The 21022-nt window shown below is 48.0% G+C and overlaps 1 protein-coding gene across 5 annotated transcripts in view; it reads right to left on the bottom strand.

Moving 5' to 3' along the window:
• Positions 1 to 21022, bottom strand: part of plekhg5b (pleckstrin homology domain containing, family G (with RhoGef domain) member 5b) — a 58670-nt gene that overhangs the window by 18169 nt on the left and 19479 nt on the right. For 3 of the 5 annotated variants that reach the window (XM_023835014.2, XM_023835015.2, XM_023835013.2), the window contains exons 3-8: positions 5139 to 5280; positions 4419 to 4518; positions 4221 to 4272; positions 3790 to 3881; positions 3485 to 3621; positions 2716 to 2882 (exon numbers count right to left, since the gene is read on the bottom strand). In XM_023835014.2, coding sequence (XP_023690782.2) covers positions 2716 to 2882; positions 3485 to 3621; positions 3790 to 3881; positions 4221 to 4272; positions 4419 to 4518; positions 5139 to 5280 — 690 coding nt within the window. Of the gene's footprint in view, positions 1 to 2715; positions 2883 to 3484; positions 3622 to 3789; positions 3882 to 4220; positions 4273 to 4418; positions 4519 to 5138; positions 5281 to 13539; positions 13633 to 14024; positions 14223 to 21022 lie in introns of those variants that run through there. The other 2 variants (XM_023835016.2, XM_072713626.1) reach the window with 2 other exon arrangements.

Here is a 21022-nt window from a genome sequence, read left to right as displayed (position 1 = left end):
TGTACATCACATAAGACACAAAAACATTTATTATTATTATTTTTTTTTTTTAAAAGGTGGATTTCTCAAAAAAAAATAATAAATAATAATAATAAATCCCCCCTCCCAGAAACTTCCTCAGGAGCTCCCGGAAGGTGAAAGGGTTTCCCTTGCTGACTGTCCTTTGTGACAACAGGCTGGCAGTAAACCAGTGAGCAATCTTCCAAAGCCAGGCTCTTGCCTCTTCCTGACTTCTTTTCTGAATATTTAAAATTCAACCCACTTTCGGTTTCGATATGAAGACGACTTGCGACATTCGAATAACGGTAACATCCCGATGACATGTGGGGAAAGCCCCCACAAGGCCGACCCGTCGTACAGTAGAGTAAGAGAACCAGTTTCCGTACAGTGATGACACGGGATTGTCCTATTTCCCCGTTTCTGATGCTAATCCTCCCTTATCCCCTGGTGACCTCGTCTCCGGTGGCACCCAGAGCAGCCATCACAAAGACACGTCCAAGTGGCTGTCGGAAAGTCCTCCCAGGTCCACTGGCACCATGCCGAGCCGCCAGCTCCCGTTCCCCAGTCTCCAACCTCCGTCGGTATGCCGCGATCGCACGGATCTATAGACCTTTGCCCACCTTGCCCGTTCTTCCTCTTGAGCCCGCCGGGAGCAAAGAGCAGCAGCGGCGGTGGACCTCCTCCTACACCTCCATCCCCCCCCCATAACTTTCGCTTTCCCCGCTGTGCACCTGCCACCTTCCTGACGCCCCCCCCCCCCCTTATCTCTGCCGGCTTCCTTTAATCAGCTGCCGCCACGTATAAAGCTCTCTGTGGGAACAGTACAGGCACACAGCTTCCCCAGCCTAGAAGACTATTTACCCCTTTAGCCCCCCCCCCCCCCGATTTACAGCTTTGTAGCCCCCGCTGCCAGGCCCAATTAGCCACTTCCTCCAACTGCCAAAAATCATCTACTACAGTGTCTCTCAACTCAGTTCCTGGGCACCACCAGAGTCTCCATATTTTTCCTCCCTCCCAGCTCCTAACCAATCAAGAACACCAAATACTGGGTACAGGTCTTCTGATTGGCTGGGTGTCGGGAGGGAGCAAAGATGTGGACTGTCTGGGGGTCCCTGAGAACTGGACTGGGAAACACTTCCTTACTACATTGAATCTTAAAATCTGTATGCTTGAAAGGTCACCTTTCACTCCACGAAATGTACCTCAGATACCCGTGGTCTGCTCTAGGTATGCAGTGCCAGGACGGGGAATAACAAATGGCCTGGGACAGCCCCCAGGAAATATTTTCTGAAAGTGCTGATAGGCATTTGAAGGGGAGTAAAAAAAAAAAAAAAAAACACGTAACTGTGCACACAAAACACTGGCTATTGAAAGCAGCTGCCCAGGACTTTGCCCCTGGCACACGGAGCGGGCTGCTGTCCCAACATCAGCGAGCGAGCATGCTCAATCCTGGCCAGAAACGGCACCGAAACGAAGATCTGTGAGAAGGGGAGGACTGCCAGAATGGCACAGTAACAACAGCTGCAACAGGTTTCAACTTTTGGGGTGGACTTCTGACGTGACAAATCGAGACGGAACCCACACAAAACCACAAACAACACTATACGGCATTCGGCACCTGCCGGCCAATCTGTAGCAATAAAGGTTTAAATGTTTTTTTTCTTTTAATTGTGTCTAGTCAATGAGTCACTGAATCCAGCTCCTGGGAACTCTGACTTACAGGACTAATGACTCCGCAACACTCCAGTTTAATCTGGAAGTTATAAATTTACTCCAGAGATGCTTTTGACTGCCTGCACCCTCACGGCCTGCGCTGCAGCTACCTGCTATATGACCCGCTAGACCACTAAGAGACCTTCCTGCTCTGTCTCGGACAGGGAGAGTCACATGGCGCCTAGACAGCTGTTTACGACCCGGCCCTCTGCGGGTTCTGACTCAAATGGGCGGGCCGATCCACAGCCTGTCTGTCTGTGCCCTGCCACACTGTGCTAATGCAAATGGGTTTTCTAATCTTGTCTATAAGCCTGTCTCTTTGACTGTGTACGTCTGTCTGTCTGCCTCTGATTGTGTATGTCTGTCTGTCTGCCTCTGATTGTGTATGTCTGTCTGTGTCTGTAAGTTTGTCTCATCGCGTATGTCTGTTTCTGTCTGTCTGTAAGCCTGTCTCTGATTGTGTCCATTTCTATCTGAAAGCCTGACTCTTTCATTACCTGTTTATCAGTCTGTAAGGTTGTCTCAGTGTTTGCCTGTCTAAGGCGGCATTCAGCTGTGGACCGGTCCACCTGGCAAGCATCATGTAGCGCAAATAATAACAATAATAAAAAAAAAACATATAAAACTTAAAAATATTTCATATTGAACATCTCTTTCAGCCTGTTGGCCTCTGCTTGTTGACACCTCTTAAGACAGAAAGGTTATACACAGGAAGCACTACTGAACCCAAATGACCATGCGGTATGCAGACAGCCAGTCATTTCAATCGCAGAGCTGCCCTCTGCTGGTTAGAATCAGCTCTGCAGACGGACCCTCATTGATGAGAGGTCAACGAGGCACAGCTTATTTTGTGCAGAGCATTTCCAGAGTTTTCGAGCATGCAGTGAGGGTGTGGGACAGTGTGAGCCAAAAGCAGAGGGGCAAAAAAAAGGGTACAGAAAATGAAGACAGGAGTAAGTGAAGAAGAGAAGAGTGAAGGAATAAATAATAGTTGATACTGACCAGCAGGTCGACGGCCTCGTGGCGTCCCAGAGAGCCGTGCTCCACCCTCTCGCTGCCGGGGGTGAGGATGTAGGGGCTCTGTGCGGAAGACGGCTTCATGATGGGCAGGCTGAGGGAACGCAGGTCCTTCACTCCCTGCTCCACCTTCAGCTCCTCGCCTGGCCGTGCTGAGGGAGGGGGACAATGGGCATGGGGGCGGTCAGGGATAAAGCATCCATCTTGAGGAGACGGGTTTTATTTCCCCCAAAAACGGGCATCGGACCCCAGAACGAGCTGAAAGATGCTTCCGGTTAGCAGGCTGACGTCACACGCGTTTGCCACGACTTTACATGCATATTCAGCGCACAGCCCCGAAATGGGACATGTTACATGGAAGGACGCATTCCCCTTACACTTCTGAATCACTGGCCTGGGGTGTAATGTACCAGAATATCATGTTACATCACCCCTCCCCCCCCCCCCCATATCAGCTTCTTAAATCACACTTTCCGGGCACAGCTGTGCTTGTGTGCTGGTAACTGGTAACAGCTCTGAAGGGGGGAGGGTCTCTGATTTAATGTTTTGGCGAGATGCTTCATCACCCCCCCCCCCCCCCCCCCCATTGCAAAATAAAGCTTAAGACTGGATAAAAAGGTACAGAAAGCCAAGGAATAGGGATGAAGGAACCAAAGGGGATGTGTACCCCCCAATATTTTAATAATAATAATAATTTGGCTTCATTACCCCCCCCCCCCAAAAGATAGACTATTACATTTAATTAAATCCTTACCTTTCACCTTGAGGTACTGTCCTCCAAATCGGTACGCCTCAAAGCTGAGCAAGAGGGGGGTGTTGGACTGGTCCACGAACAGGTTCACTCGGGACAACTGGATCCCCTTCCGCTCGAACACAGGCCCCAGCACCTCCCTACCAAGCAAGGTAACGTTCTGTTAACCCAAAGGCGCCACCCCACACCATCCAGCACCGCTATTGTGATCTGGATCAAACCGGTTCCCTAAGCTCAAGATGCCGAATTGTGCTACGAACGAACGTGGCGCCCGTGGACGCCGTCGCATCTCTGCGGAAGCGACTCACCGCAAGGTCTTCTTCTTCATGGCCGGGACGACCTCGGGGTCAATGTCCACGTTCAGATCAAATTTCAGGCAGAAGCACTCTTTGCTGGGGTCCTGGGCGGGGGGGGGGGGGAGGGAGAGAGTTAACAGCCGACCCACTGAGACACACGAGGTTTGTTTCTGCCTGAGGAACACGGATGATATCCCACAATGTAACTGAAAACTGCACTGAGCAGAAAAAGGAGCCAAACGAATTAACACTTAAATAATTACCACCCAAAAAGGTGTGACTGTAAATCAGTTGTATGAGAGCAGCAGTGGCCTTCAAAAGGTCTCTTCTGGACTTTCTTTTACTTGCAAAAACCAAATTGACCATAAGTCTACCTGATATAGTAGACGACCCAAATGAACAAACACATAGAGCTCCCCCTACAGACAGAATGCGGCACTCACATCTGTGAGGTATCTCCGGGGGTTGTTCTTGTTCCTGCCCACTTTCGGGCCCCTGTTAATGAGAGGTCACGTTAAGGTCAGTGACAGCATCGCATCTTCACAAGCATGAGTTTTTAAAGGTTTATTGAAACAGAATGGCCCCTGCACTCCCTAGCAGGCCGGGGGGTGGGGGCATGGTCTAGATGGAGATGGACCCACCCCTTGCCACTTCCTCCATCCTCCTCCTCATCCAGGTTGAAGGGCGGCCTGGTGCATGGGGGACAGGAGCGAGTGGACACGTTCCGGGCCAGGATGGAGCCTAAGGGGGTCGAGGAGGAAGGACTCAGAACTGCACGCCATATACTGAACACCCACCCCCAGGCTGAAGGTCTCATAAGGTACAAGAGATACAGGACACATATGGATAAATCAGAACTGTCATTACGGGAGCAGAGAATGTGGAAGATTAGTGCACCTACTGGGCAAAACCACAGAAAGATTAATATATTTAATGGGCACAAACCGTCGGAAGATTAAGGTTCATCACAATAAAATGGACGCTGATCCGCTGATCCGAATGTCAAGCGGAGTGGATACATGGGAAAGGATTGTCTTTTTTTTTAACATAAAACCGAAACTGTTCTGTTGTAAGTTTGACTCCTAAACTAAAAGGAACTGATTAATCCTCAGGTGAGAAGGTGGTTTATTTTGGTGACTTGGTTTCACTTTGCTTTTCTTACCCATTACTCAATGGTACAAGGAAAAAAATAGATTTCCCAGAACCCCTTATGCATTGTTTTACACTCATTCATTTATCTGACGCTTTTACCCAAAGCGACTTAGAGGGAAGGGTTATGTCCTCCCTGGCGTGTGAATCCACGACCTTCGTGCAGTCATGACTGCCGAGGTGGTCTGTAGCGGGCGGTCGTGGCCGCGTACCTTGCGGCTGCAGGTCGAAGCGAGGGTGCCGCTCGAGGTGCAGGTTATCCATGTCATGCAGGTGGCAGCGAGTGTCACATGATTCACAGAGGCTGAGCGGACTCTTGTTGTTCAGGTCCTGGCAATCCGGATGGTGGCACACCTGCAGGGCCAGGGGACACGTCACTGACGGGGGTCACCCGGGGGATCCCAGCTCCATCGTGTCCCCCCCCCCCCCCCGTCACACGTTTCCCTCCCCCGGAACATGCAAGCCACAGAGATCTACAGCGGCTCTGCTAGTTGCTATATCACGTGACGTGACGCGACCCGAAAGCGACCAACAGCTTCTTCCTGGAGGAGGGGGGGCGGGGGGGGGTGACGAGCTAGCAAAGTACATGTCCCCTCCTGTCCCCCCTGGTTGCGACATCCCTGGGGGGGGTGGTCTTAAGTGAGGTGCAGACGGCAGAAGGGTGGTGGATTAGAGGCCCCCCACCCAGCTCCTTTCCTGGGGGGGACAGACAGCCCATCTACCCCGAGCAGCAGAAGTTCCCCGACTCATGACTGACTTTAAAGCAGCCACGACCCCCGTCAGCCTGAGGCCGTGCCCCCCTCTCAATCAGGAAGTGGGGATGTATGGAGACAGACAATAGCAGGTCCCATTAATGTACTTCCTGTCATTGTCCCGCTGTACTTTTTGGCCACAAAGAAGGGTATGGTTGGGGGGAGGGGGGGGGTCTGTCCTTTCGTAAATACACACAGACAAACAGACTCACAAAGTTTATACATATTGCTATCACTGTGTGGACTCCCCAACTAAGATGACCCTAACCCTGCCCAGCCCCAGGCTTAACCATAAGTAACCAAACAAAATTAAATCTCAACATTTTTATCTTCTTGATTGCAGTCACAGATTTTTATAAAATTGAATGTCCACTTGTGGGGGCCCGAAAAAATGGTCCCCACAATATCATAACAACAGGTTTCATCGCACTGTAGGCACATTTGGTCCCCACGATGTAATGTATACCTAGACACACACACACACACACAATATACACAAAACAAACCTTCAACCACTGGCTGTCCTAATGGCCGCTCCACAGGTTTCACAAAGTCCAAAATAAATCCCCACACAGAGGCTCTGCAACCCAGAGTTCTTCCTACATCCATTAAGCTTATATCAAAACTAAAGGACACCCAACAAGCCAAAACTGACCCATCTCCGGTCCTACCTGGTTACAGCCAGAAGGATCCATGGAGATACAGCAGGAAGGGTTCCAGGCGATGAAAGCTCATCAAGATCTACTACAGCAGAAGCTCTCGCCCTTCGACTTGGGGACACTGACAATTTAATTCACGAATATATGTTGTCTAGCCAGGTTAAGCACTGAATTTGTGAGGCAGGCTTGGGAGGTCGTGGGGGTGGGGGGGGGACTGACGGATCGGGCGGGGAGAAGGAGACACAGGAGAGAGGACGCCTTTGAAAAGCTGAAAAGCCCCCTAATCTTGCCCTTACATAAATCACTCTGCTCTGTCAAACCCAACTAACAGGGCTGTGGAGATTAAAGCCTCACAGCAAAGCAAGGAATCAGCCCATCTCTCCACACTCTGTCACCCCCACCCCCCCTCCAAAAAAAAAACACCAGCCTCCATAGGTCACTGAAAACACTTCACTAAACCTCGTTTTTGAACCTCGTTTTGTACCAGACTGAACATGCCCCCACCACTCAGGTCAACTAAAATCTAGCGACAGTCACTACAGTTTCCCAAAAAGGGGTTTTAAAAACCAAACTTCAAAGAAAAAGAAAAATACACAAAGAAATTTATATTTTCATTTGCTGAAATGCATTCAATTTATTCCTAAAGTCCAACCTCCCCGTGGGGAAAAAAAGATTGTGCACAGAGACTTAAATAAGCGACTACTTAGATTTCCAGGGAAGAGCTCAAAGGGTGATTAAGGCTATTTCCAAATGTCTTATCAGATTGCAGTCTGACTCCACTTTTTCCTCACCCTGCCCACAGAAAAAGAAAGAAAAAAAAACACGACGATAATCATCCCTGATTAGACGAAGATCTGATGGTAATGAAACACGAAGCAGTGCCTCGGCCGGGTTTAGCGGAGTGGGGGGTGAGGGAAAAAGCGAAGATGAGTCGCCTTGTTTAGACAAAGGCCCGGGAAGGTGAGGGGCCTCGTCATTCCGGGGGGCGCTCCGCGGCTTTGGGAATCTCTCTCCCGGGAGCCAAAACAAAGACAGCGAGCCGCCTTTTCCACGGACCCTCGGCCAGGCAGGACGCTCCGGGAAGGTGTGCAGCGTTTTCCAGGAGGACTGGGGAGGCAGCTGGGTTTAATCACTCCCATGATTAGAAAGAGCTTTAAAATTCTACGGCTTTACCATCTATGGATATTTCCCTCAGTGACAACTTCCCTCTCCGGATTTTACCTATTTTTTAACCACCTTTATGGCGATTTCTCCATATTAACCTGACGGCCATAGTAGGGTAGGAGACTGTCTGTGATCGGTAGGTAGCTGGTTCAAATCTCAGCGTCAGCAGAGTGATGTCACCATCAGGCCCTTGGGCAAGGACCTTAACCTTCAAGGGACTGGGTGACCCTGTTGTCTTTGAATAAAAGCGTCCACTAAATAAATATGCTTTATTTATTTTCATTCAAAGTGACTTACAGAGGAGAGAGGGTCACGTGTGCTACCAGGGATTCAAACCCATGACCTTGGCCTTGTTAGTACAATGCTGTAGTACAGGAGTTCTCATTCAGTAAAATAGGAGTGAAGCTTCTATAAGAAAACAGCCCACATGGAGGCTATCGAAGGCGGTGTCTGTAGCGCCCCCTGCAGCGTGAGGCTAGGCATGACCTCATGCTCTGTTACTCCATATCCTTATATGTACGCCTTGCGCTGGAAAACTGCAAAACATCTTGGCACTAGAGATGGATGTTTTAACGGGCCAATGGTGGGGGGGGGGGGGGGTGCCAGGTGTTTGGATGTGCAGGAGCAGGGATGGGGGCCAGGTGAGGGTTTGCCAAGCCCGACAAGAGCGCTCGTCCAGGGTAAACGAATTCCAGGTAAAAGGGGGAGGGGGGGGATAGAGGAGCCCAAGACTGCAGTTTAGTCTGGTAACCCTGCACCACCCCCCTGATTGAGTTTCAGATGAGCCCTTCCGGCTGGCAGCTGTCAATCATTACTCGTGCGATAGCTAGACACTACCTAGCTCCGACCAATGACAAAACAGCACAGGGCCACGGTTGGCAGGAAAAAGGGCAGAATTAAGAAGGCGGCTCCCTCACCCCCCCCCCCCCCCCACACACACACACACACACACACACGGGCGGGAGGGATACAGAAGCCTGCAAGGCGGTAAACGGCTCTCCTCGACCTGGCCGGCTTCCTCCTACCCCTGGTCTGTACAGTGTGTGCTGCCAAAGCACACCTCACGGTTATATAAGCGTCGCGCTGCTTCGACCCCAGACTCTCCACCGCGTCGCTTTGTGTTGCTGCGGCTGTCGGTACGAGTTTCACCATCGCATGCATACATACCCCAGGGGACTGTCCATTTCAGTCAACGTCACACTCATACTGCGCCGCAGCAAGAGCGACACTCCCCGATTGGTCGGGTCTCGCTACACACCCCGGCATCCTACAGGCCCGCCTCCAGCACTCGGGGCAGTGTGAGATGTAAGTAACACAGTGGGGGACATAAGAGGGACCAAAAATTCATTCAGAGGGGCCAATCTTATCAGTAGCCAATGATATGTTTTGCATGGGTTAGTGACAGGGGAGGGGGCCCTCCAGGAGCCAATCAGCAGCTCACACACAGCCAAAGCTGAGGACAAGCCACCAGCTAACATGTCTTGCGCTTGGCGAGTTACCTCATTGGCTCATAAAGACCCCCGGAAATTTACCTGGAGAGCTTCTCCCCAACAAAAATATAAAGTAACCAAGACTTTCTGCCATTTCTAAAATAACCAGAAATGTGGGGGTCCTAACGGAGATATGATTACTGGCTTTGCCGGCCATGGGATTTGAACCCACAACCATGACCACAGTCAAAGGCATAGATCCTTGACTCTAATGAACTGGGCCCACAGACCATCATGTTAGTGGTGGGCGGCAAACCGGTCATCTGGTATCCCGGTTTTAATCTCCCGCAGGGTATGAATATTTCATATACCGCCATACCGTAGCACAGCTGAAATAACAGCTGTAACACTTCAGTAGGCAGCAAACTATACAATACTGTTCCCTGCTAGAAGTGCTATGGATCGCTGTGCTGAGTGTACCGAGAGGGGACCCCTGTTAACTGTGCGAACCCTTCTTACTCACAGTTATAACGCTATAACAATAATTCTCCTTATACAACTGTTCTGCATTGTATAATCTATTATAGTCTGTCTAAAATTCTGGATTAAGTGAAATATAATAGGTCTGCAATTAAATGCATATCAGTAAAGCACAAACACTAACACCTATTTATCAAGGTAATACATATTAAAGTCATGCCATCATGCCGATTAAGTGAACATGTTGTTACCAAGCTAAAAATACGGTAATAAATCAATAAAAAAAAAAAATCACTATCTTGCTAAACATACACTATTAATCTAATAAAACATGACAGTGAAACAATTAGTAAATCGAGCTAAGTACAAGGTCATAATCTAATAAAATATGTCTGTTATACTATAACTTATACTAAGTTCAATGTTTTTATAAATACCTTTTTAAGCACATTCAAAAACGTATTTTATTGATGCAGATGCTTGCTGCTGGTAAAAGTGAACTTGGGGGAAAAAATACTGTGATATACCATAAAACCTCCAGAATCTTAAAAAATACTGACACAAATTTTTGATCATACTGCCCAGAAGTGTGTCATGAACATGAATTTTCAGCCACGTGGTCTTTCAGACGGTCTATTGTTGACCAACTGGAGAGACCAGAAGCCTATAGACCTTCAGATTAAAAAACCCATGTGGTGTGTGGCTCAGTAGGTTAGGATGCTGTGGCTATGATCAGAAGGTCATCAGCTCAAATCCTGCGGCCAGCAGAGTGATGTCACCATTGGGCCCCCCGAGCAAAGCCTTTAACCCCCAGGTGCTCCAGGTCCTACAAGACCGGGCTTTCCCAAAAAAAAAAACATACAGCCTTGGACAGAAATGTCTGACTAATAAATTAAATGTGAAATTCCTTCTCACCTGAAATGCGATTCACCCCAATCCATACCTGAGAAGCCCTCTGAATACACTCCCCACATATAAACAGGGAACAAGACAGCAATGGCTTAAGCAGAACACATCCATGGAATTTAACATCCTCTCAGAAAAGCAGATGATATACACCATTATATGTGGGTGCGTTTGCTAGGTAAACAAACATGTGAAGGAGACGGGCCTCGAGGCCTGAATGAATGGTGAAACCGGAAAGGCTTACAGGCGACCTATGAATCATAAAACTGGGAGAAATTAGGTGTGACTAATAAAGCGAGTGATTAAGAAAGGCACTGTATGCTTCATATGCTACCTCTGCATATCAAAATCCCTGTGCGCTCCACCTCAATAATTGCTATTTTGACCCCTGTCTTCGCCCTCATCTTACATACACACAACCGTCAGTCAATCAGGCTGAATTCACACTTCCTGTACTAGCCTTGTAGGGCTGCCTTCCGGTCGCCCCCATCTCCACTCCAAACCTCACGCCTTGAAAGCAGCACATTCATCCGGTTCATACCGACGCCGCCAACGCATTCTCAGAGGGCTCCTGGAAAGGAGCAGGTCCTTGGGCGGCTTGAGGAATGAACCAACCGAAGGGGGGTCGACGCCGTTTCCACGGCGACTGCAGCTGTCCGTCATTCAGGCAAAGGATCCAGTGTCCCGCTTGGCAGGTTATGCTCCAAACAGACCAGAGCCAAAAAACCTGTGGTTCTAATGGTCGTTACTGGTGCTTCTGATCCACGTTCTCACACGTGTGGTGAGCCCCATCACGCCACACAATGGACAGAGGAGACCACCGCAGGGCCAGCCAAAACCCCTTTATGAGCCCTAAGTAAAATGTGATCAACCCTGTTGTCATTTGTCATCTTTCCCCACATTCTGACAGGCCGATCGGATGAGGGCCCCCTGGGGGCTGCGGGACCCTAAGCAAGCTCTTGGTTCGCTTATGCTTTGGACTACTTGCTGAGTTTGAGAAGGACGGCAGGATAGAGAAAGAGAGGGAGGGAGGGAGGGAACCCGCAGCATGGAAGCATGACGACGTTCATGAAACACACCGCGGAGCTTTACATCATCCATGGGCTGTTCGCCGTCAGACACAGTAAATCAACGGTGGAAGCTCATGGGAACCAGTATGAGTAGCCGCCGAACCGCTACTATGAGATGGAGCTGACTGGGAAGAGCCACACAGGAACTTAACTGCTGATTTTCCATCCCTGCACAATACTCCAAAGCACTTCTCCTGGTCACCGCCGCAAGAGCCGCTGAATTTCTTTGTAAAAATATACACCTTGTGAAAATCACTCTCTAGGTGTTAAGATGTGCAATCTTGTAATCACAGACAGGCAACTACTGTAATTCATCAATCCATTACAATGTTAAGCATCAAAGTCATCTCATGTTTTGCTCTCGCATTAAAAACCTAGATAATAATAAACAGAACCACCGACGCCTTTAAACAAAAACTTACTCACACATGGCATCAGGGGGTGCTGATAGTGCGGAGCTTATTAGCCAAGCCGACAGCGTGTTTAAGAAAAAAATCTGAGGGATGACGTCATGATCCAGACAGAAAGTATGTGTGGGGAAAAAAATGCTGGTTTTCAGTCCAATTAAAACCAAAAAAACCCATTAGAGTGCGTGGAGCTAAACCATCTTAACAGAGGTAGGTTGCTGGACTCGTCCAAGCTAAAGGAGCAGCTGGTTTGATGTGGCATTTGCGATTTCAGTTATTCACACATTAGCTGTGAACAATTAAATGGGAAAACTTTTGGCGGATACATAAGCCAAAAATATATAAATAATAATAATTGATACTTTTATTGATCCCCATGGGGAAATTGTCTTTACACCTCCCTCGACTTTCTCTTTGTAGAGTAAGCTGGCCGTGAAGGGCAGCCACCCGTAGCGGCACCCAGGGAGCTGGGGGTTAAGGGCCTCGCTCAAGGACCCGCAGACGTGCTGAGGCTGGGTTTGAACCGGTGACCAGCCTCATTAATGCTAGTCGTCTCTGAGACTGTCGAATCTCGCGTTTCTTGTAATAACTTTAAAAGTTTCCGGTGCCGTTAATTCTGCATTTGTAGTGATGGGCCGAAGTATTATTTGCGAATTTTCACAAATCGCCGGGATCTTCCGCCCCTAATCCTCATAAACGTGAAGGGGTGCCTGTATTCTACATACATTCATTTGAGGAGGAGTCGGCACCCAAGGGATTGAGAAACAAGCACTTTTGTTAGGGAATATTTAAGAAGAAAAAAAAATGTGCACAGACACACACGTGCGCACACTCATACACACACTCATACACACACTCATACACATTCCCCAAAGGCAAAACCAACTTGCTGCATTTCGTGTCAAACAGGCTGTGATGCATAAAGAACCTAAACACTGGGATTTCCCCGATTGCGTACTACCATCTTCCGGTAAAGACAAGGCCAGAGCCATAGGACATCTGGATGATTGGGAAATACTACGGAATAGCAGGTGGCAGGCAAAAGCAAACGCGGCATCGGATTCGCCGAATCACAGGAGACGGAGGCACGACGGGATGGAGACGGCGCCCAAACGAGCGACCGGTCACTGCGCACCGCGAACAGCGAAAATGGGGAGCTTAAAGAGGGGCTGGAGATTAAACACACAGGGCCCGGCTCACAGGAGGCGAAAAACCATGGAGAGAAAATGTGCTTCCTTTTGCTGAGGTGGTGTTTCAACTTGTCAACCACATGCTTTACCAGACTCAGCGCTTGCACGTGTAGGCACACGCAGAGACACACGCAGGGAAAAAACACCCAGGCTCCTTCCTTATAACACAACCCACGTCTCCGAATAATACACACATCATAACTAGACATTGCGTTAACCCTCATACCACAAGCCAGACTTCATGTTCGGATTTCGAGAGAGGGGTGTAAACAGGTCGTATAATGCGTCTTGACCGCGTCTATCGGACAGTTTAAGAAGTTCAAGCCGCCCCGCACAGCCTTGTCGGTCAGTCGGTGCTGACAGCGAGTCATCAGTCCTTCGGTGGACCTACAGCGTCGATGCAGATAACACAGACCTCCCTTCATGCACCGTTTGAGAAGGGTCACGGAGGGTATCCAAAAAATAGAATCCCACAAGAATTATTAAGGGAATGGTCTCCATTTGGATATCCTGTGGGCTTGTATTAGGATGGAATTAAATCTTCCCCCCATTTACCTCCTCATTCTGGTTTCTGTTCTCCCGTCAAAGACGTGGAAGCGCGCTTTAGCTGAGAAACAGCGGTACAGCTGCAACGGCTGGGCTTTTCATAAGAAGCAGATGTGAAATATGCAGAAGGTGAGAGTTTGGGGTAATGGGGGGGGGGGGGGGGGGGGTAGCGGGTTAGAGAAGAGCCCCATGGGATTTGCTGTTATCCAACATAATGTTTCTCTCACCTGAGTGTAGAAGGTTCCGGGCAGGAGGTAAGCATGCCCACGAAAAGATGCCACGATGACCATAAGCGGAAAATCACAATCTCGTCCAATGCCCCCCCCTCCCAACACCCCTTCCTCCCTGCCTGTGCTTCGACTCTCCCTGCCGGGAACAGACACCAAACTGAGAAATAGCTCCCCCCCCCCCCCCCCAATCGAGGCCACACTCCTGCCCCCGTGGTGACAGAGGCCAGCCGAACACGCCCCCTACTGCCCTCCGGTTTGACTCACCTGCAGCTGCCGGCCAGCTGGCTGCATGGGCTCCGTTATGGGGACCAGCGGCCTTCGGGAGCGAGCGGACGCGCGTATCCTGGGCCGGGAGAGGCGCTGGCAGGTCCAGGCGAGTTAATTCCCCTTTGGCGATGCGTGCGAGGTAGAGGGAGAGGCTGAACCAGACAGCCGTGAAGACTGGAGAGGGGCTCGGTGAGCCAGCAACTGTTAACCATAACAAAACCCTCCCCCTCGGATCCCATACCCCCACCCAGTGAACCGCCTCCCTCTCTCCCTCCCTCCCTCCCTCTCTCTCTCTCCCAGCACACTCCCAGACGCCGACTGGCTGCCTCACTGGCTGTGTGAAGCGAAACCAGTGTCACAGCTGTCGTCTCGCTGCTGTTCCGTTACGGTTCTACTCTCACAAGTGACCCCCCCCCCCCACCCCAGTCCCCCCCAGCTACACCTAGCCATTTTCCCTCTCTGTGTTTCCATTCAGAACTTCAATTTCACTCAGTAGACCAGGACACTTTCATTCTAAAGGTCCAGGTTTCAAATCTATGATGTTCAACAGACCACCTGAAAACCCACAAGACTGAAAATTACTCTCCATGTTGTGGTCATTTTGGGGCGGTGCACAGACCACCTGGGTCAGGGATCTATGCCCTTGACCGTGGTCATGGTCATGGGTTCAAGTCCCAATGGCTGGCAAAGTAGTCACATCGCCATTGGGTCCTTCAGCAAGGTCCTTAACCCCAGATACTCCAGGGACATTGGCTGACCCAGTGTTCTAATTTACATCATTGCTATGACCCGTCTGTGTGTCCGTGTGTCTCATGGAGAGCCAGATGGAATGGGTGGGTGAAAATTTACCCCACCACAGGCTAATGAGTGCGTCAGGTTAGGTGGCAGAATTTTAATATTATATCAGGACTGGATAGGAAGGGAGCAAAAATGTAGACTGTCGGGGGGCCAAGGACTCAGTTGAGAAATTCTGCTGCAGTATCAACTGAGTCCTTTTAGCCTCTCTGTCCCACTGTTGTCTCCGCCGTTATTCGTGTTTTTTTTTTCTCTCTCTCTCTCTCTCTCTCTCTCTCTCTCTCCTTCTTTCTCTTTAATCTCTCTCCCTACCCCTTTTCTTCACTCAATTTCCTAATCTATCACTCCCTTCCAGGCAGCACGGCAACTGGAATATTTTACATGTATTAAATAAGATACAATAAATATACGAATAAAAAGAAATTGACCAACATGAAGGGCCTATACAGAGTTTATAGAGCCCCTCATGGTAAAGCAAATATGTCTGACACAGCAGTGCATTCAGACCATTATTCTGCTTGCGAAAGCTGCCGGACAGGACACATTAAAAAAAAGAAGAACAAGAAATACTGCTGCAGGATATCCTCTACTTCCATACTTATATAATTACTGTAGATGACATTTTTCACACATTTTACATGCCAGTATCGCTAGCGTTAAAACCAATACGCCTTTGAATGACCACAACATTGCCGTGCACATGCACATAACTGGTATGCAAGTATGCATTCACTGTATAGAGCACACTTAACGTGTGGTATAAAGGTTAAAATGCATGCCAATTTCCAGACATAAAAGCATAAATGCACATAAAATAAAAGTACCCATTCGAGCTGCTAAAAATGAATTTGAGCCACGTATGACTTTATACAGCAAATATGTACATTTGCATATCAGTTATGTGCATTTCTGGTAATGCTTACATGTTACACCAGTACTGGAACTGACAACACCAAAGAGCAAAACCATAAGCAGCGTGACTCTCCCACCTTATAACAAGGAAAAGGGAGCCTCTGGCCCTGCTACGACAACCAGCCATTGTTCAGCAGAGCTACGCAAACAAAAATCGGCATTGTCCCTCAGCAGGACCTCATAACTGCCGGGCACATGTCCTGACATAAATAACCACCTACTCAGCGCAAGGAAACTGACTGAAGGTGGTCTGTTCTGGTCACAGGAGAAAGAAACTCAACAGCGAACAACATTCGGCGTAGCTAAGCCATACCAACTTAAACAATATGCGGCTATATAGATAAACACAGCCACACAAATGAAATATGGATGCCGCCTCTATGGCAACACATGAACCGGAGCACCCCAAAATGATCTGTGATAGTTGAGCTAAAGTCACGTCACCTTCAGCAGTATGATACATGGGTCATGAAATTGTCATCATGGCGCAAGAAACAATGATAAACAGAATATACATTCGTCCCTCGGTATTCGGGGGGGGTTGGTTTCAGGACCCCTCCATGGACACCAACATCCCTTATGTAAAATGGCAGAGTATTTGTATGTAATGTACACAGACTACACACATCCTCCCATATACTTAGAATGATCTCTAAATTACTTATAATACCTAATATAATGTAAATGCTATGTACATAGTTTTTACACTGTATTATTTAGGGGATAATGACAGACATCAGAGTTCATACAAAAATTATAATCAGAGAAATAAATCTCTCTCCTCTCCTCTCCTCATTCATGTGGAGTCAGGGAAGTTCCCGACGTGCAGCAAAATCAGGTTTTGCTATTCGTAACATTATGGAAATTTTTATTTCCCAATATTGTCCACCTGTGGTTGGTTGAATCCGCGGATGTGGCAACTGCAGACGCGGAGAGCTGACTGTCGATATGAACATGAAAGACGCTTAAAATGTTGAAAACATGGCAACACACTGAGATACGAAGGTAAGACAGACTTCAATACAATCAAAAACACAGTGTATGTTGCTTTGCCAAAGTACATCCCACTTCAAACACACAAAGGGTGGGGTGGGGTCGTACCCCTTTGTCATCTAAAAGTAAGCTCAGATGAGCTTCAAATAAGTCCTACACAATTAGGATAATCAAGCTGGGGGCTTCACATGCTGGGGGCAGCTTCATCAAAGACTTATTCATGAGTATGTAGAATAACTTTGAGCGCGCCCAACAGCACATGCCCTAGCTGACCGGCTCAATTACCCCCGCTTATATTTAAAACGAAGAGTGTGGAAAAGCAACTACCCAGGTGGGCGGCTTTCTAACACTAGGCCATGCCTCTGGAATCAGGCTCCGCCCCCATCCTTGCACTGCCTCCAGTGAACCCTGCACGACTTCAAAGTTAACCCCTCGCTTGAGCAGAGCCGACAAACACACAGAGGATGGACAGGAGGGGAGACAGCTCGCACTCCAAAAATCGGGCGGGAAGGATTTCCTTAAGGAATCTATGACTTTGAAGTTCAACAACCAGAGTGTTTACCAACTTCAGGCTAAGTGTGGCTGCCAGCCTCCTTCCAATCTGGCTTGACTACAGAGATTCATCCAGCTGCACATTTTAGGTCCTTTATTTTCTTACCCAGGTTATTTTAAAGCCGCTTTAAGGACTATTAAGCCGTAACTAGCCTCTTAGAGTCACAGCAGCTGCCGGGAAGCATCAAATCGACGCCATCTGTCCTACCCACTCACCCGCCGCTACGCAAGCAGCATATGCACGCAGTAAATTGGTCAACATGTAAGGAATGAGCCTCGTGGCGCCATCTCGAACGCAGGTGGATGTGGAGCGTGGGCTTCTGTGCGATACGGCTGTAAACACCCCCCCCCCGAGGGCCATCTACTCGCAAGAATCGAGGAAACCCCTTCCAGAGGTTAGCCACATCATCAAAACAAAAACTGACAATCCAATATGCTACAAGATTTCCCTCTTTTCATGTTTCATTTTCTCAAAAGTAGAAGGGGAAGGTGAACTTCAACGGCAGCTATAACTGGACAGTGGATCATCTCCGACAATCGGGGGCGGCGTGTGAGCCGGTGGGTTAGGACTCTGTGCCCATAATTAGAAAGTCGCCGGGTCAAATCCCATGGTTGGCAGAGGCATTTCACCCTTGGGCCCCAGAACAAGGTCCTAAAGCCATCTGCTACAGGACAGTCTGATTGTGAAGATGGACCAGCTACATGGGGGCGGTACAGCAACAATTCGCCATCAGACGAAAAATGAGCCGACATTTGCTGTCAATAATTCCTGTTAAAATATGGCCCCATATAACATTGCACACCCACGTCCTGAACACAAAAATGTCGGCTGCGTGGAGCTATTTTAATGCTCGCGAAAATATTGCTCTGCTAAAATTTCACACGGATCTACTAATACACATTTCAACACAACAAATTTGATTGCTCAACTTAAGGCGAGACGGTGAAGAGTATGAAGATTTTATGAAAAACAAATCCGTTCTAATAAAGAAGGCTGCAGTACTGCTGAATAACCCTGGTCCGTCAGTAAGGCAAGCGTTTGACAGCAACAAATAAATAAAAACTGTCATGCAGACCATATGAAGCCAAAATCTATTATTCTAAACGTTACAGAGTTTCACACTCGATAATCAGCCCTTCTCTGTTGTAAATGTTATAAATATACAAGATGTATACAGTTATAAAATTTAGTGCTCTGGGACTGTTGCTGTATGCCAGTCGATGTTCTCTTACCAAAAAATAAATACTTTTTGGAACGTAATTTATTTTTAAATTTATTTGGGTGGAGTGTCCCTTTAAAAATTTTTAAGCAGAACCTCCCAAACAATCAGTATCGGTGTCAGTTTTTGAAATAATCGGCTGTCTGTATTGGCCAGAAATTTCCTTAACGGTGCATCACTAGTATATTGCTTCGGAAAGAAGCTAAATTAAAAATAATTTTTTTCTCTGGGAATTATTATAATGAAAACTCAAGGCAAGACACTATAGTGTGTCATTTTGCTTTAAAATATATTTCTGTATACATTACCAATGCTATTATATTTTCTGCCATGCCGATGCTTTTAGTGAGATGTAAAGCGTTACATGTTCACCACAGCCAATGACATATCTCCTTCTAGTTCCACGATTAGCATATAATTGCAGCACATTTATGGTGTTGGTTTACTGGATTTCCTTCTAATTATGCAACCACCTATCAGCCAATCAGCCACTGCACGTGCCACCCATCACAACAATGACTCAGAAGCGGCCTTCATCACAGCTACCTACCTAAATGACTGATGTTTGCTGGCTAAACAAGGTTTTGGAAGGAAGGAGCAGCAGCACTTGCGTAAAATTTTGTTTTCCTAGAAAGCAAAAGGCCACCTAGGGACAGTGTCCGGATACAGGGCATCCTCTACCCATCCAAGAGAGACAGGCCAAATATACAGACCAATGATTAGTGATTTAACAGAATCACTAAACTGCTAGGGCCTCCCCCCCAAAATCGAACACCAGAGCCCGCCCAACACCCCAAAAACCAGACACCCCGGCAAGGCCACTGTGGTGAGGGTTCTGGAATATGCGCATGTCTACAGTAACCTCGAGTTCAGCGCTCACTGGGGGCGGGGTCACATGGGTTCCCAGAAAGTCACATTGTAGTGAGCTTATCCTTCATTTTACTAAGGAAGGGGCAAAAGAGAAAGATCTAGGGGGGGAGGGGGGGAAACAGTGTTAATAGGATCACAGAAGTCTTGATTTTCTTCAGAAAAGTAGTCTTTATCAAAGGAGAAAGGGTGTAGTGAATTTTCTGGAAGTGTTACTCATGAAAACCGGTGGTTTTGCACGCCCCCCCCCCCGTATCTGATGTGGAGTTACGCCATCCTGCTGGGACTTGTACGCAGACGCTGCCTCATTACCCGACACAGGCCACGTACGTCATCAGTGGCTACTGCCATGCCCACTTTCACCCCCCACCCAAAAAAAACATCCCAACATGTGCCCAGATCCTTACTCCCCTCTTCCCACACCCAGTACCATTACACTACCAGAACGAAGGCCTGATTCATGACATGAAGGCAAAATGGCAAATTAGAGGATTTTTAATTTAGTGGTGTCAGCCATCACCTCCGGTCTCCATCGCAAGCACAATTGGTGCCTCGTTCCTAAAACTGCAATTTCTTGACTACCAAGCAGGATCTAACTCCGTTCAAAGGCGCGGAGAGGATGAGCCGTTCATCTTATGTATGATTTTACGTAAAAAATAGAAAACAGCTTGCAAGAGATAAAACAGGCCTCACATAAATATTAGTCCTTGTTATTTAAACCGTTCTTGGGTCTGCAATAACAATCAGGAGCTTGCAGGTTGGCCGATTGTGCCAGAATTTTAAAAAGCTCTGAATTAAAACTATTCGTTTTCCGTTGAGAAGCAACTAGCCTACTTTCCTAATTTCCCGACACGTACCAGAAGCCAAAACAATCCCCCAGCTAAACAACGCCACCACAGCCCAAGCCAGCAGTGGAAATTCAGGAGGGAAAGGACTCAATTCTTATGCAACCATACAGGCTTCCACTCAGAAACCATCATTACGGCCAGATTATTTTAGCTAAGGCTAAATGCTCAGTGTATTTTTAAGTTTTCTCTTGCAGCTACGCTCATCTTGGTAGCAAGCTTAGGCGGTAGCTAATGTTCACCTTCCAGACTATGGGATACGGCATTTTCAAAAGCAACAGCTATTCTGGTATTTTGAAATGATGAAATTTGCCCAGCATGGTTCCTAACGATAAATATCGCTCAATGGCAACACCTGCCCGCTCTGCAAATTTTATCACCACGATTTCAGATCTGATCTATGCCCAAAATACCCATTTTACCTTAACACCCCCAAGCAGAGCCGGAAGGAATTCTTCGGCATGAGAGTCACCCCCTTCACTACATGGGGGCTACAGGAGCCTAGGGACACACAGAGGCACGGTTTCCGTGTGGTCGGTGCAGCAGGCCATCATAAAGAAAAGTGTACGCAGATTCATGCGGGGGACACAAACTATTTTCACAAGCAGCTTGAATCATCCTTATTAGCAGATAAAGATATCAAAAATGAAATTAATCAAATTTAAGTAGAAAGGGAAACCCAAGGCAGTGAAAGGACAATCTTCACAAGGAAATACAAGCCCAAGGGCCAGGGGCCGGGGTGAGTGGAGGATGAAGGGCACTTTGATGTGGGGGGCCACCACTAAAAAAAGGCCTGGAAAGGCACCCCCCC

This window comes from Paramormyrops kingsleyae, chromosome 6 (assembly GCF_048594095.1).
Source record: "Paramormyrops kingsleyae isolate MSU_618 chromosome 6, PKINGS_0.4, whole genome shotgun sequence".
Lineage (NCBI taxonomy): Eukaryota > Metazoa > Chordata > Actinopteri > Osteoglossiformes > Mormyridae > Paramormyrops > Paramormyrops kingsleyae.
The sequence above is the reverse complement of the archived record's forward strand: the minus strand, read 5'-3'. Positions and strand labels throughout refer to the sequence as shown.